The 13,690-nt window shown below is 45.7% G+C and overlaps 1 protein-coding gene across 18 annotated transcripts in view; it reads right to left on the bottom strand.

Moving 5' to 3' along the window:
* Positions 1–13,690, bottom strand: part of NRXN3 (neurexin 3) — a gene marked incomplete at both ends in the record, with an annotated part of 1,469,510 nt that overhangs the window by 522,644 nt on the left and 933,176 nt on the right. For 4 of the 18 annotated variants that reach the window (XM_079767577.1, XM_079767578.1, XM_079767579.1 and 1 more), the window contains one exon: positions 3,990–4,239. The exons of the other annotated variants lie outside the window; for them this stretch is intronic. In XM_079767577.1, the coding sequence (XP_079623703.1) occupies positions 3,990–4,239 (250 nt within the window). Of the gene's footprint in view, positions 1–3,989; positions 4,240–13,690 lie in introns of those variants that run through there. 18 annotated transcript variants of the gene reach the window in all.

The following is a 13,690-nucleotide window of genomic DNA, read 5'->3' as shown; positions in this document are numbered from 1 at the left end:
TATTAGTTCTCCCAAATGCCTGGAGTCAAGAAAGTCTGTTATATTATGGACGATAAAATGCAAGACACATACTAGACCCAGGATCCATAGAGAATCCTGTTTTCTAAACTCTAAGTATTAAAGCATTATTTTTAGACAGATGGACATTGGACTTCTTAAAGGCAAGCAAGAGAAAAAGAAATATACAAAACTCCCAAGGTCAGTAAACAAATGTATTTTAGTATTTATGTGTCCCATACCACTAAACTACTTAGGAGTTTTGATAAGCATGATATTTAAGTATGGCAATAAAGTTAAGGATGAAAATACCTGTAGGGATATCTGGAATAACAGAAAAATGCAAATCTTCATTTTATAAAGGAATAATTTATATTAATTAATATAGTGTGATATCTGGGTCTCCCTCCTGCTCCCCCTATTTTTTAAATGACAGAAGCACTTATCTTAAATGATCAAAATACTTCTGAAATTCTCCCTAGCTGAACACCACAACATCTCATTTAGTTTTATATCCTTAGCAAATATCACACAGACTGGCACATAGTAAATACACAAGGCTGATTGAATGACTATTGAATAGATCACAAAAAAAGTAGGGAACTTCAGAGAAGGGGAGAAGCTTACCAGATTCCAGTTAAGAGGAGACTTAATTCTCCCCTGAGACACAATCTTAACCTGAGACTATTTTGGGGTGCCCCATGCAGGTGTGACTTTGTCTCCCCAACCCATAAAGGAGCTCACCCTTCTCTAGGGTGCCATGGATAAAGACTCTAGGGCCCCAGTGATGGGCAAACTTTTGAGCTTGGTATGTCAAACTTCGCCAAAAAACTGAGCATAACTCGGGTAGTGTGTCACTTTGAGGAAAAAACTAACTCCAAGACTCTAGTCGCAAATGTTTCATCCTCAGGAGCAGCAAATGTTTCATCCTTGGCATGCGGCCACGTGTCATCAGAAATGGCTACGCGTGTCAGCGCTGACACGCGTGTCATAGGTTCACCATCACTGCTCTAGGCAAATCTATACATAATTCTCTAAAGATTGCAACCAAGTCTGGGCAAATGCTGTTAGGAGAATTTCTGTTTCTTCTATCCGTCTTAGTGTAAATCCCACTACAGGGCAGGATGGTTTGGAAGAGGGTGTGTGAGGGTGTGTGTGTGTGTGTGTGTGTGTGTGTGTGTGTGTGTGGCAACAACTGACTAAAAGGGTAACTCTGAGGACTTATCTTCTCAGGAAATGGGCAAGAAGAACAGAAAACAAACAAATAAAATCTCCCTTCAGTCCAAAGAAAGTTCTTGGACTCATGCCTCTAGTGTTTAATTTTATACCAGAACAAAGGGCATTTACTTCTTCACAGACAATGGAGACTGCTGCTTTTAACTCTGGAATAAGGTTGGCAGAAAACTATTAGCAACAACCATTAGTCTCATGGTGCTATGCCTCCTACCACCACCTCCTTCCAAAATATTTTTTAAAACAATTGCTATCAGCTAAGTCTTTGTCTTTGACTAGGAGGGGACTAACAAGTGTACTTCCAGTAAGAATGAGAGGCAAGTTAGCAAAGCACTGAGGGGGTCTACTGGCCCTTTCACAACTCAAAAGGTCTCAGTTTGGAAGGGGAACTGGAATCAAAGGTTGTTGATCACTGCTTCTCTTGATTTCCAGCTCAAAAACATTAATTAAATATGAAAGAAGCCTACTTAATATAGATGCATTCAGTCTCCAAGCCCAAATCAATGGGATGGATGGGACTTCAGGATTGAAAAGGGATACTGAAGAGTTGAATTCATGAGCTTTTCTATCTTAGCCATGCAGACCCCTGAGGAGTTTACTGCATCTTATAGCTCTGATGGATCTGGAGGCCTTTGCTGGGATCTCTAGTCATTTACTTGCTTTGTTCTTCTTTTCCATCATACTGGATCTTATCAGATGCAGGGTAATGAGAAACCAGATTGGGAACCAGTCAAAAAGATTTAGAAGGTACTGAGCAAATGGATACTTGGAGAAGTAAATAGAGAAGAGTGTTTAACCTCTGCAAGACTCAACACCTTTAGGACAGAGGGAGGGAGAAGGGGGAAAGAGAGAAAGAAAAAGGAGGGAGGCGGGAAAGGAGAGGGGGAGAGAGATGAGAGAGAGAGAGAGAGAGAGAGAGAGAGAGAGAGAGAGAGAGAGAGAGAGAAACTTGAATGATTTAGGAAACCCTGGGAAGTAGAGCTCTGCAAATTCCATCACTTAACTCCTAGCTGTTTTTAACCCTTTACATCCTGAACAGGAAACATCCAGACCCTGCCAGCCTCTAGCTTCTAAGCATAATCTTCATCTCCCTGCTGATCATTTACAAAATTTAGCTAATTATTGCTGAGTGTTTCCGTGTTTAAGTATGGCTGCTCTTAGTAAAAGTCTGTCTGGCTTCCCCCACCCCCCACTTCCCTCCTTTTCTTTCCCACTCTTTACAATCTCACCTCCACTCCCAGTCCCTCTTCCCCTTTGGAGCTAACAGTTTCCATTATCAATGAAATTGCTTTTGCTTTTTTGGTGGTTGTGTTTCTTTCCTCTCCTAGTTTTTTTGTTTGTTTGTTTGTTTGTTTGGGGGGGGGGGACGAGGAGGAGAGGCTGCTGTGATTTTTAAAGAAAGCCTACATCAGCCTCAGCAGGAGTCACAAAGAAAACAGAAACCAGATCAAGATCAAGCATTCCCTCCTCCCCACCCCCCCCCCCTCCACCAGCTCTACAAGCTCTGAGCTGTTTGACAACTCCATCAAATGAAATTTAAAGAGAGAGCCCGAAAGAGCCAGAATACGTGCTGGCATTTTCTCAATGTGCTTCCACTAAAAGCAACAGACAGCACGGAGCAGGAGCCCAGGGCTAGGAGGCAGCGGGAAGAACTGATGTTCCCAATGGGGTCTGCATGCTATAGGTCTTCAAAATACAAGCTAGGGCAGGGGACCTCTGGTGCATTCACTCCTCTAGCTCCCTGGAGGGCTGCTCCTGTAGCCAGGCTCTGTGATTCCTACTCTCCTCGCATTCCGAGTGGAGTGCATAGTAAACAAATAACGAAGCTCTCTCCTTTAGAACATTTTACTACAGCAAGCTCCTACCTTAGAGGCAGACATCAGCTTTTCCAGGGCAGCCTGCACAGAGCTGAATATATTTTTAAAAGCCATAGATCTCTTCTTTCAATAGCTATGAAAGGATGATTTGGAGCAAAACACATCAGACATGCACTGTTTAAACAAGCTTACCCATGCTACCTTCAACTGAAATAGCATTTGCATAAATGGTGGAATCAAAGTTACTATAATTTACACTTGGGTCAATTATAAATGGACTTTGCCTTGTCTATAGATTGCTTCCTCTCTGGTAGCAATATTAGATATGCAGTTTTTATGATAGCTACTCTTTCTATCAAACATGTGGACAAACCTAAAGCTGCCCAAATGAACAATAATGGCCACTGGTTATTAATTATATTTTCTGCCTTCAGCTACTCTTCCCTCTCCTCATGATCTTAACCACACAGGCCACTTTCCAGCAGTTCAAACAACTTCTAGCTGAAGACCTAAGAATTCTTGCTATCTGCTATTTCCCCAGGACTAGCTCCCAAAGAAGAAGGGTGAAAGCAAGGTGAATGAATGAATTCTCAAAGTGCAGCACTGGGGATTTATCTGATAGTTGCCTACCATCCTGTGGGAGGGGGTGGTGAAGGGAGTGGGAGGTTGTAAAAGGGGGAGAATGTGGTGTTGGTACAGGGATGGGAAAGGGAGCTAAGGAGAGGAGAATACATTAGAGGAAATTGGGGGGCGGGGGCAGAAAGCATTAGCATTAGTCTTTAAGGGGAAACTGGTCATTTTCTTCCCTCATGCACATGTAATGCTTTTCATCATTTAGAATGCCATTTTTCACTCTCTTCCCACCCTTGACATTACCTGAAAGGCGAATGGGTTAAGGAATGGCTATGCCCCATTAAAAGAATAAAGAGCAGAAAGACCCACCGTGCCCTCCTCGCAGGGATACTGGGGAGCGATAGATAGAAATAGGCACTGAGTGATGCTTGCTGCCATGGAAATGGTGCTCGTGCTGAGAGTGAGACCCCGGCGAGGAAGAGGAGGAGGAGGAGGAGGAAGCTACATTAGAGGAACTCCACACAGAGCTGATGATACATCCCCAGAAGAGGGACCAGATCCCAAGCGTCCAGGCCGGCCGGCGAGGAGGGCTCCGTCTTGGGTGGATTCTCAGGTGCATGGTCAACGCACTGGACCACTACAGATAGGCAGTTTGAATCCCAGCCAGTGAGGAATAATGAAGTTCATGATGCCCAGGGGCCCATCATAGCAGGAGGAAGACTTGCCCAAATTGCGGAAAGAGGGAAGGAATAAGCACTTTCAAGGCAGGTGATGAATCAGTTAAAAAAAAAAAAAAAAAAAGATACTACTCAAAAAAAAAAAAAAAAAAGTAAGATAGAAGGCAAAAGCCCCAGCTTTCTAGGGGCTTAAATTTAGGACGCCAAAGTCCACCCGGGTAGAGCAGCCCTCCTAGGGAGCCCGGTAATGCCCAACATGTCAGGGGAGGCGCTGGGCTTCCTCTTGATCTCTAGGCAACTCAAATCTGATTATTTAACTGCACGTTCCTAGAAGCCACATAGAGGAAAGGTGGAAATGAAGGAAGAAGAGGAGGTGGCAGGACACCCAAGTAGGTTCAGGTTAGTTTATCCCAACATCCAAGCAGTTTGAAGATTTTTTTTTTCTTTTCCACTTCCATGCGATGCAATGCAGAAGTGCCAAGCAAAAGGGGGCTGCAGGTGGGAGAGTTCTTTACCCGTTTGTAGTTGTCTTGGCTGAAGGGCAGGGAGGCTGTTAACCCTGCACTTTCTGGAAGAGCTCCACGGAGCCTCCGCTGGCTTCCTGGGTTTAGCAGCAGCAGCAGCAGCAGCAGCAGCCACCGGAGGAAGAGAACCAGGAGGACCGGAGGGAAAGAGGAAAGCCAGAGGAACCCAGCGCAGAGCAGCTACCCAAGCCAACGTGGCACGGGGCGGAGAGAGGTGGGTGGGCGAGCAGGGAGAGCAGGAGAGGAGGTGGCCGCGGGCGGCAGAGGTGGCCGAGAGGCGGGCAGGCGCTGGTGAAGTGCGCAGAACTGGGAGGCACAGGTGAAGTGAAGCGAAGAGTTGGGGAGCCAAATTCACAAATGGGCAAGTCATATGCAAATCGCGCACTCCCGAGAGCAAATCAGCGCAGCCCGAGCGCTCTGCCGAGGGACTGGCTGGCTCCGGAGGAAGGAGGGGTGAGCGCCCGGAATCCCAGCCCTCCCCATTCAAGTACCGGAGCTAGTCTACACCCCAAGCCTCCCGGCACACACCGCCCCTACTCACAGCCCATGCTGCGCTCTGCTTCCCTCCCAGCACAGTGAGCACAAGCGTGTGAGTGTGCGAGAGACTGAGAGACAGACAGAGGGACACTGAGCCATTTTATCACCCCTTCCTCCTCCTCTCCCAAGCACCTGAAGTCAAACTCTCAGATTAAGGCACCTTTTACAATTGTGAAAGAAAAATGCAGGCAAAGCTGAGGCTGAAGTAGCCCCAAATAGAAATAAATACAAATCCCCTGAGTCAGCAGGAGCCAAGCGCTGTACTGGCTGCAGGCAATGGTGCCCCCCCTCACCCTCCCTCCCTAGTTGGTGGTCAGCACCTTGGTCAGCACCCTGTGGCCACTCTCCATGCAGATGCCTCTCCAGGGGTTAAAATAACCAAGGCTCCAACCCTAGGAGCAAATGGTGGGAACTTTTCACCATCTCTCTAAAGAGATATGGCCCCCGGGAATATGGAGGGTGAGGGGTTTGGAAAAGGTAGCTTCCAACCAGGTGGACAGGAAGTGCCTGGCATTTGGGATCCAGAGGTTAGAGTCCTAGATGGCTGTCCTGGTCAAAGAACTTCAGAAGGGGTGATGGCTGAGTCTTCTGGCAGAAGAGGAGTGGGAACCTGTCTAGGACTTTCCTCAGAGACAATGCCCCAGATGGGTAAAGCTTCCGGGCCTCCAAGGCACTGGGCAGCAAAGAAAGCACAGCTTTTCCATTCAGGCTGAACCTGCAGGGGAGAGCAGGAGCTGCAGAGAAAGGCTTGGTGCTCCTGTCCCGGCCATCTGTGACTCCAAGAGGAAGCTGACCAGGGTTCTGCCAGGGAACAGTGACATTCTGGACAGGTGGCTTCCACCTCACCCCACCCCCTTCCTCCTACTCCATCTGATGTGCTGGAGGCACAAACCCAACAGGCAGCCCTGCTAGACCAGGGAACTTGCTAGCTTTGACTCCTTCCTTCACAGTCACCTAGGCCAATTATATTTTTAGGAGGGGAGAGGTAAGTAAATTATATTATATTATATATATATATATATATATAGAGAGAGAGAGAGAGAGAGAGAGAGAGAGAGAGAGAGAGAGAGGAGAATTTAGGTGCCATTTCTTTTTTTTAAAGGAGCTTATAACACCTATTATAGCCTTGCTCTCAAGGACATTTCAAACCCTGTAACTGAAATAAAGAATAAAGAACAGGGGTTAAGACAGTCCTATTCATCCTTGGGACACCCCAAAGATGGACTAAGGAAGTTAGCATCATGTGTCTTTCTAACAGATAAAGATACCAAACCTATAGAAGTTTTGTCTTCAGGGTCAAATATCAAGTCCATTTCAGATTTATGGTGGTGATTTGGGATTCTGGTTCTGAACTCAATGTTCTCCCAAGGCCCATGTTCTCAGTGGTAAATGCTGCAGAGTCATCCAAACTGCTCTGGTTCTCAGCTGTAAGGGGATCTTCAGGGGATCCATCCAGGATCCCTCATTCAATGTCTTTCATGCCCTTGGGTGGCAGCCAAGAAATGCTGTCTTAAACTAGCAACATATACCAAGAAACACCACAGCAAGCGACAGGAGTGGCTTATGGAGACTCGATTTAAACCTGAGTATGTATCTTGTTCTGTAAAATGTGGATAATGTGGTTATTGGGAGTTTTAAATGAGGTTATTGGGAGTTTTAAATGAGATAACGTATATACTGCATCTGGCACAGCACCTGACAAAGAGTGGCAGTACTCTTTGTTCAATAAGAAATAAGCTAAAATTCCAAGAAGGTTAAGTAGATATTTAGGGTCTTATGTTATTACTAGAGGCCCAGTGCACGAAATTCGTGCATGGGTAGCGTTCCTAGGCCTGGCCGGCAATCAGGACTGATATGTGGGGTGACTGGCAGGGTGATCGGGGCCCCTGATGGCACCTGCCTTGGCTGGCCTGGCACCGCCCATTCGCTGGCCTCACCCCTGCTGCTGCCTCCAGTCGCCTCCCTTTGCAGGGCGACCAGTGGGGTGATCAGGGGCCCCTGCTGGCACCCGCCTTGTCTGGCCTGGGGCCTACGTACTGGGAGCAGCTCCTGCATTGAGTGTCTGCCCCCTGGTGGTCAGTGCCCATCATAGGGACTGGTCATTCTGCCGTTCGGTCGATTTGCATATTAGGCTTTTATTATATAGGATTAGTAGAAAAGTCAGGAGGGAAATTCTTACCTTAAGCATCCTCCCTTAAGGTAGATGGTAATTCCCATTCAATTCAACACCCCTTTTGTCCTCCACATGGAGTCCCACTGCATTTCGGACTCATTCAAACTGTAACATGGTCTTAAGGGGACTTAAATGACCTGGCTTATGTCTAATTCTCCAACAACATCTTCTGCCAGATGACCTCTTATTACCCTCCAGTCACCCACACCTTCTTTCTGCTCTTTGAATGTGTCAAGTTCTTTCCCAATTCCAAACCTTTATACTTGCTGGCTTCTCGTGTCTGAAAGATGTTTCTTCCAGATTTTTATGTGATTGGTTCATTTCAGGTGTCACTGGCCTTCATAGAAAGTTAGCCATCACACCCCTGGAAGGCACTTTGCCCTTTCTATTTCCTTCACAGCACTCTCCACTTTCTGAAATTATTTTATCTGTGTCTGTTCATAGTCTAGCTCCTTACTAAAATTGTAAACTCCCTGAATGCTGAGCGTTTGTCTTGTCCCCTACCATATCTTCTGTGTGTTGCAGAACGGGTAGCACATAGTAGAACCTCAGTAAATATTTGCTCAATTAATTAATCCAATGAATTAACTGTCAATCTCATATTCATATGTTCTTATATCATTAGTTTCACTGATGCATTTATCTGCCTTTAGTGACATCGATCCTCAGAGACACACATTCCCAGAATTGAAAAGTTTACCACCTATCCAGATAACATTGCCATTCTTTCCTAAATTGGTGCTGAGTGTTGGAGCCTATCTCTGACTTCGTCCTAGGGAAATATGGGAAGCTTTGCTGGACCTTGCAATTAATTCTCTGCTAGGCAACAAAGTGAAAATAAATCCTTAATGCAGTACAAAATCTGGAAATGCTGCTGGCTTGTCACGGCTGGAGCTATTCATTTCACTTGTCATACTTATAATTTATTTATTTACTTTTTTGCAAAATGTCAAAAGAAATAGCTGAGAATTCCAGGAAGGCTAATTCCATTTGGGGGCCCAGTTGAATACTGAGAAAACTTATCAGAGGGCAAATATGAAACTGGTTAATTTTTCTTCTTTCACTCCAAAGAGATAATCCACAGTTCTCCTGATAAAATACATGTCCTTCTCCATTTAATACATTGATGATTTCTTTTTTTATTTCTTATCCCTCCAGTCTCTTCCTCTAGTCAGCACATTCCTACCTCGATTTCTTTTCCTAATTCACATTCTTCTCAGGTCTATTAGAATTTATAATAGGAAGCCTTATTATATATAATAAGGATTTGTGCACCGGTGGGGTCCCTCAGCCTGGCCTGCGCCCACTCGCAATCCAGAACCTCAGGGATGTCAGACTGCCGGTTTCGGTCAGAACTGGCATTCTGACATCCTCCGAGGGATTTAGCAGTGTGCAAAATGGCAGCTGGTCGGGGAGGAGCCTGAGCCTGGGCCAGGCGCTGTGTCGCTCCCACTCATCCTGGCCCTGTTGTGCCTGCCGCCACTCAGTAGCTTCCGTAGCTTTGCTCACCAGCCATGAGCCCGGCTTATGGCTCCAGCTATGGGAGCGCACTGACCACCAGGGGGCAGCTCCTGCATTGAATGTCTGCCCCCTGGTAGTCAGTGCACATCATAGTGACCGGTAATGGTTGCTTAGGTTTTTATATATATACAAGAGGCCTGGTACATGAAAAGTTGTGCACTCGGGGGGTCCCTCAGCCCGGCCTGCACCCTCTCACAGTCCAGGACCCCTTGGGGGATGTCCACCTGCTGGCTTAGGCCTGCTCCCCGGGGGATTGGGCCTAAGCTGGCAGTCAGACATCTCTCTGGCAGCTCGGGAGCCCTCGTGGGATGTCCGACTGCCTCAGTCAGACATTCTTAGCGCTGCTGAGCAGGTGAGAGAGGCTCCCGCCAACACTGCTGCACTCGCAGCTGTCAGCCCAGCTTGTGGTTGTGGGAGTGCACTGACCACCAGGGGGCAGCTCCTGTGTTGAGTGTCTGCCCCCTGGTGGCCAGTGCACATCATAGCTACTGGTCATTCCCAGTCATTCTGCTGTTAGGGTCAATTTGCATATTACCCTTTTGTTATATAGGATTAGATTTTAATCTCCAGGGATACCTTCTAAACACTGTCTGCACCTATGGGTCAGCTGAACAGGATTCCTCATCAGCCACACTACCACCAACAGCTGTCTTTTCTCTCCTGAGTTGTCCCTAGTGGGTCCTGGAGTGAGAACACTTGGGAATGAAGCACACAGCTGCAGGATGAAGATGTAAACCCACTTTTAAGACAGAAAAGGAGAACAATAGATATAGAAGCATTATGCTCAACACAGATTTAAAACAGAAAAGTACAAATAAATTCACAGGGACAACCATGTACAGGTCCACTTGGATAAACCCCCATGACATCCTAACCAGACTCTGTGGAACTTGCAGTTTCTGAATGGAATGCAGTTTAAACAAACAAAAAACCTGTAACTGGATTTGGCTGGTTAATAGCTGGGTTTCTCTATTATTCTAGACTTCAGAATTTGGGATTATAGATCTTCTTCCCCTGCTTTTTAAAACTTCCCCCTCCTCCCCACCTCCCAGGAAACTGTTCCAAGGTGTGGTAGAAGAATCTGTACCCATCCGAGCCTCTTTGTCTTGCTTTGGTCTGTACTTCTGCTATTAAGTAGTCTGAAGAATCGTTTGGCTTCTACAATAAGCCTCGTGATAATACTTAATGGTATCAGGTGCCAGGAACCTAATGTGAAGTTGCCCTGTCAGTCTCTCACAATACATTTTGTCCCTGCATATGCCTCTTCTCACCTGTGCAGACACTGACTTTCCACCTCACTGCCAACAGTAGACACCTGTCACATTGTTTGTCACAGACACATCTAATATGACTGTGCAGACACAGAAAGCGTCGAGCAGTCTGTGTCTGTATAAACTCTTAGGTGAGGGTCCTCTTTTTCTAAATACAAAGTGTAGGCATCCTTACTTTCTCTCTCTCTCTCTGCAGAGTTCCAAAGGTAAGTGTGGAAAGAAGAAGAAGGAGAAGGAGGAGGAGGAGGAGGAGGAGGAGGAGGAGGAGGAGGAGGAGAAGAAGAAGAAGAAGAAGAAGAAGAAGAAGAAGAAGAAGAAGAAGAAGAAGAAGAAGAAGAAGAGGAGGAGGAGGAGGAATAGGAGGAGGAGGAGGAGGAGAAGGAGGAGGAGGAGGAGGAGGAGGAGGAGGAGGAGGAGAAGAAGAAGAAGAAGAAGAAGAAGAAGAAGAAGAAGAAGAAGAAGAAGATGAAGAAGAAGAAGAAGAAGAAGAAGAAGAAGAAGAAGAAGAAGAAGAAGAAGAAGAAGAAGAAGAAAAAGAAGAAGAAGAAGAAGAAAAGGAGGAGGAGGAGGAGGAGGAGGAGGAGGAGGAGGAGGAAGAGGAAGAAGAAGAAGAAGGAGAAGGAGAAATAAAAAAACAACAACTAAACTCTCATAATGTGAAGTGAAATAAAAATCCTGAAAAAAAAAAGTGACTGTTAACACAGCTATAAATACTAGTATATTCACTAGTTCCTGGGACACTATAAAATAGTCAAACTTTGCTTTAGTATAGTCAGTAGATTTATTTATAGCCGCATAACTCATCCTTCTGCTCATTTATTTAAGAAAGCCATCCTGTGAAAAGTAGATTTTGATTATATTTTCCATTTGGGGGCATAAAAAGGGAACTTTATTCTTTTAAGCATCACTCCTACATGTACTAGTATTTGATTTTTTAAAAGACAATGATGTCCCCATATAACTTTATAGTTTAGGGAATGTACATATTGCTTCTGTTCCTTTAACTTATGCCTCTTATAGTTTGTCCTCCTTGTAGCTAAAATGGGGATATCAGGAGTTTGGATGTTGAAAAAAATCTCTTTTAGGAAATTTTACCCAAATCGCTGGAATTTTAATCAATGGGGCTGGGTAATCCATTTCCTTGGAATCTTACACATTTCTACAAGGATTGGGGAAAATATGCAATGTTCCTGTGTAAGTCTTAACCTGCTTCCTCTGAAGTCCAAGTATAATTATTGTATCTTGGAAGCAAATTTTCTTTTTATTCAAGGACAGGAATCAATTTGTTCTTTAGAGAGATTTGGACATTTGAACCCATTAGTCTTCACTAAGTTGACATTGGATTTCAGAGATCTAAACTTCCTATCCTCTGAATCAGGTAAATCTTTACCCAGATTTAAGGACTAGAACCAAATGAATGCTTGTACACAGTAACAGAAGTAATAATATCATGTGTATCTTTATAGGGTGATAAATCAAAGATTTAGAGGACACTTTGTGGGTGTATACAGATTTAGATTTGGGGCTCTGGTGGTTGACTATCTAGGTTCAAATCCTGATTCTGCTTGTGAAAATATTAACAATATCCTTAGCCCCTTTATATGTCAGCTTCTCTTAAAATGAGAATACTAGTAATCATACTATCTATCTAATAGATTTGTTGTAAGGATTTAGAAAGTTAATCTATGTAAAGCATGTATAAATGGTGGCTGGAACACTGAAAATAATCAATGATTATTAGTAGTAATCACATTTACTGATCATCTACCGTTTGTGAGGCACTGTTATTATCATTATTGTTACTATCAGAGGCCCAGTGCATGAAATTCATGCACGGCGGGGAGGGGTGTCCCTCAGCCCAGCCTGTACCCTCTCCAATCTGGGACCCTAAATGGCAGTCACACATCCCTCTCACAATCCAGGCCTGCTGGCTCCCAACTGCTCACCTGCCTGCCTTCCTGATTGCCCCTAACCACTTCTGCCTCCCAGCCTGATCACCCCCTTACCACTCCCCTGCCAGCCTGTTTGCCCCCAACTTCCCTCCTCTGCCAGCCTGGTCACCCCTAACTGCCCTCCCCTGCAGGCTTGATTGCCCCCAACTGCCCTCCCTTGCAGGCCTGGTCCCTCCCAACTACCCTCCCCTGCTGGCCACCTTGTGGTGGCCATCTTGTGTCCACATGGGGGCAGGATCTTTGACCACATGGGGGCAGCTATCTTGATCTTGTGTGTTGGAGTAATGGTCAATCTACATATTACTCTTTTATTAGATAGGATAGAGGCCTGGTGCATGGGTGGGGGCCAGCTGGTTTGCCCTGAAGGGTGTCCCGGATCAGGGTGGGGGTTCCCTTGGGGCGTGGGGCGGCCTGGGCGAGGGGCCTGTGGTGGTTTGCAGGCTGGCCATGCCCCTTGGTGACCCAAGCGGGGGCCCTGGTATCTGGGATATATTTATCTACTACAATTGAAACTTTGTAGCCTGGAGCAGAGCCAAGCCTACTGCTCGCTCTGTGGTGGCAGCCATTTCTGTTGGGGTCTATTCCCCTTCTATAATTTAAACTTTGTAGCCTGGAGTGGAAGCCTAGGCTGGCCAGGGCAGGTGGAAAGCTTGGCTTCCTCCATCGCTGGGGGCAACCCTAGCCTGCTCTCTCCAGCTCTGTGGCTGCCGCCATTTTTGTTAGGATTTATCTTCTATAATTGAAACTTTGTAGCCTTAAGCGGAGGCCTGGGTCTGGCCAGGGTGTGCAGAAAGCTTGGCTTCCTCTATTGCCGGGGAAACCCAAGCCTCCCTCCTGCTCTCTCCATGGCTGCAGCCATCTTGGTTGGGTTAATTTGCATAATCGCTCCTGATTGGCTGTTGGGCGTGGCTGATGGGTGTGGCGGAGTGATGGTTAATTTGCATATCACTCTTTTATTAGATAGGATTCTCTTTTTCTCCTTGGTGACTCCTTGAGAGTTATCCCTGCAGATAGGATTCTTATCTTGTTGATTCAAATCTCAAGAGGAGTGGGTAAGCAGAAAGCTCCTCCTGAAATTCCAAAATAGAATGGAAAAGCCACCTCATGTGCTACCTGACCCATTGAATTCTCTCTGACCATAGAAAGGGGACCAGCTTCTTTGCATCCTGCCCACAAATACCCTTCAAGCCAACTGCAACATAATAAAGCTCACCATGCTCTCAGAACCAGATACCATCCCAGCACTGCTGTATAAGTAATCATTGCCCATTGTAAGGTGGAACTCTCACCATCTCAGTCTACTTTGGGATCTGGAAGAGTTCTTTATTTTATCTCTTTCTTCTCTCTAATAAACAATCCTCCTAGCTAATAAAAGAGTAATATGCAAATTAACCATCATTGCGTGACAAAATGGC

Source organism: Cnephaeus nilssonii (assembly GCF_951640355.1).
Source record: "Cnephaeus nilssonii genome assembly, chromosome: 4".
Classification (NCBI taxonomy): Eukaryota; Metazoa; Chordata; class Mammalia; order Chiroptera; family Vespertilionidae; genus Cnephaeus; species Cnephaeus nilssonii.
The sequence above is the reverse complement of the archived record's forward strand: the minus strand, read 5'-3'. Positions and strand labels throughout refer to the sequence as shown.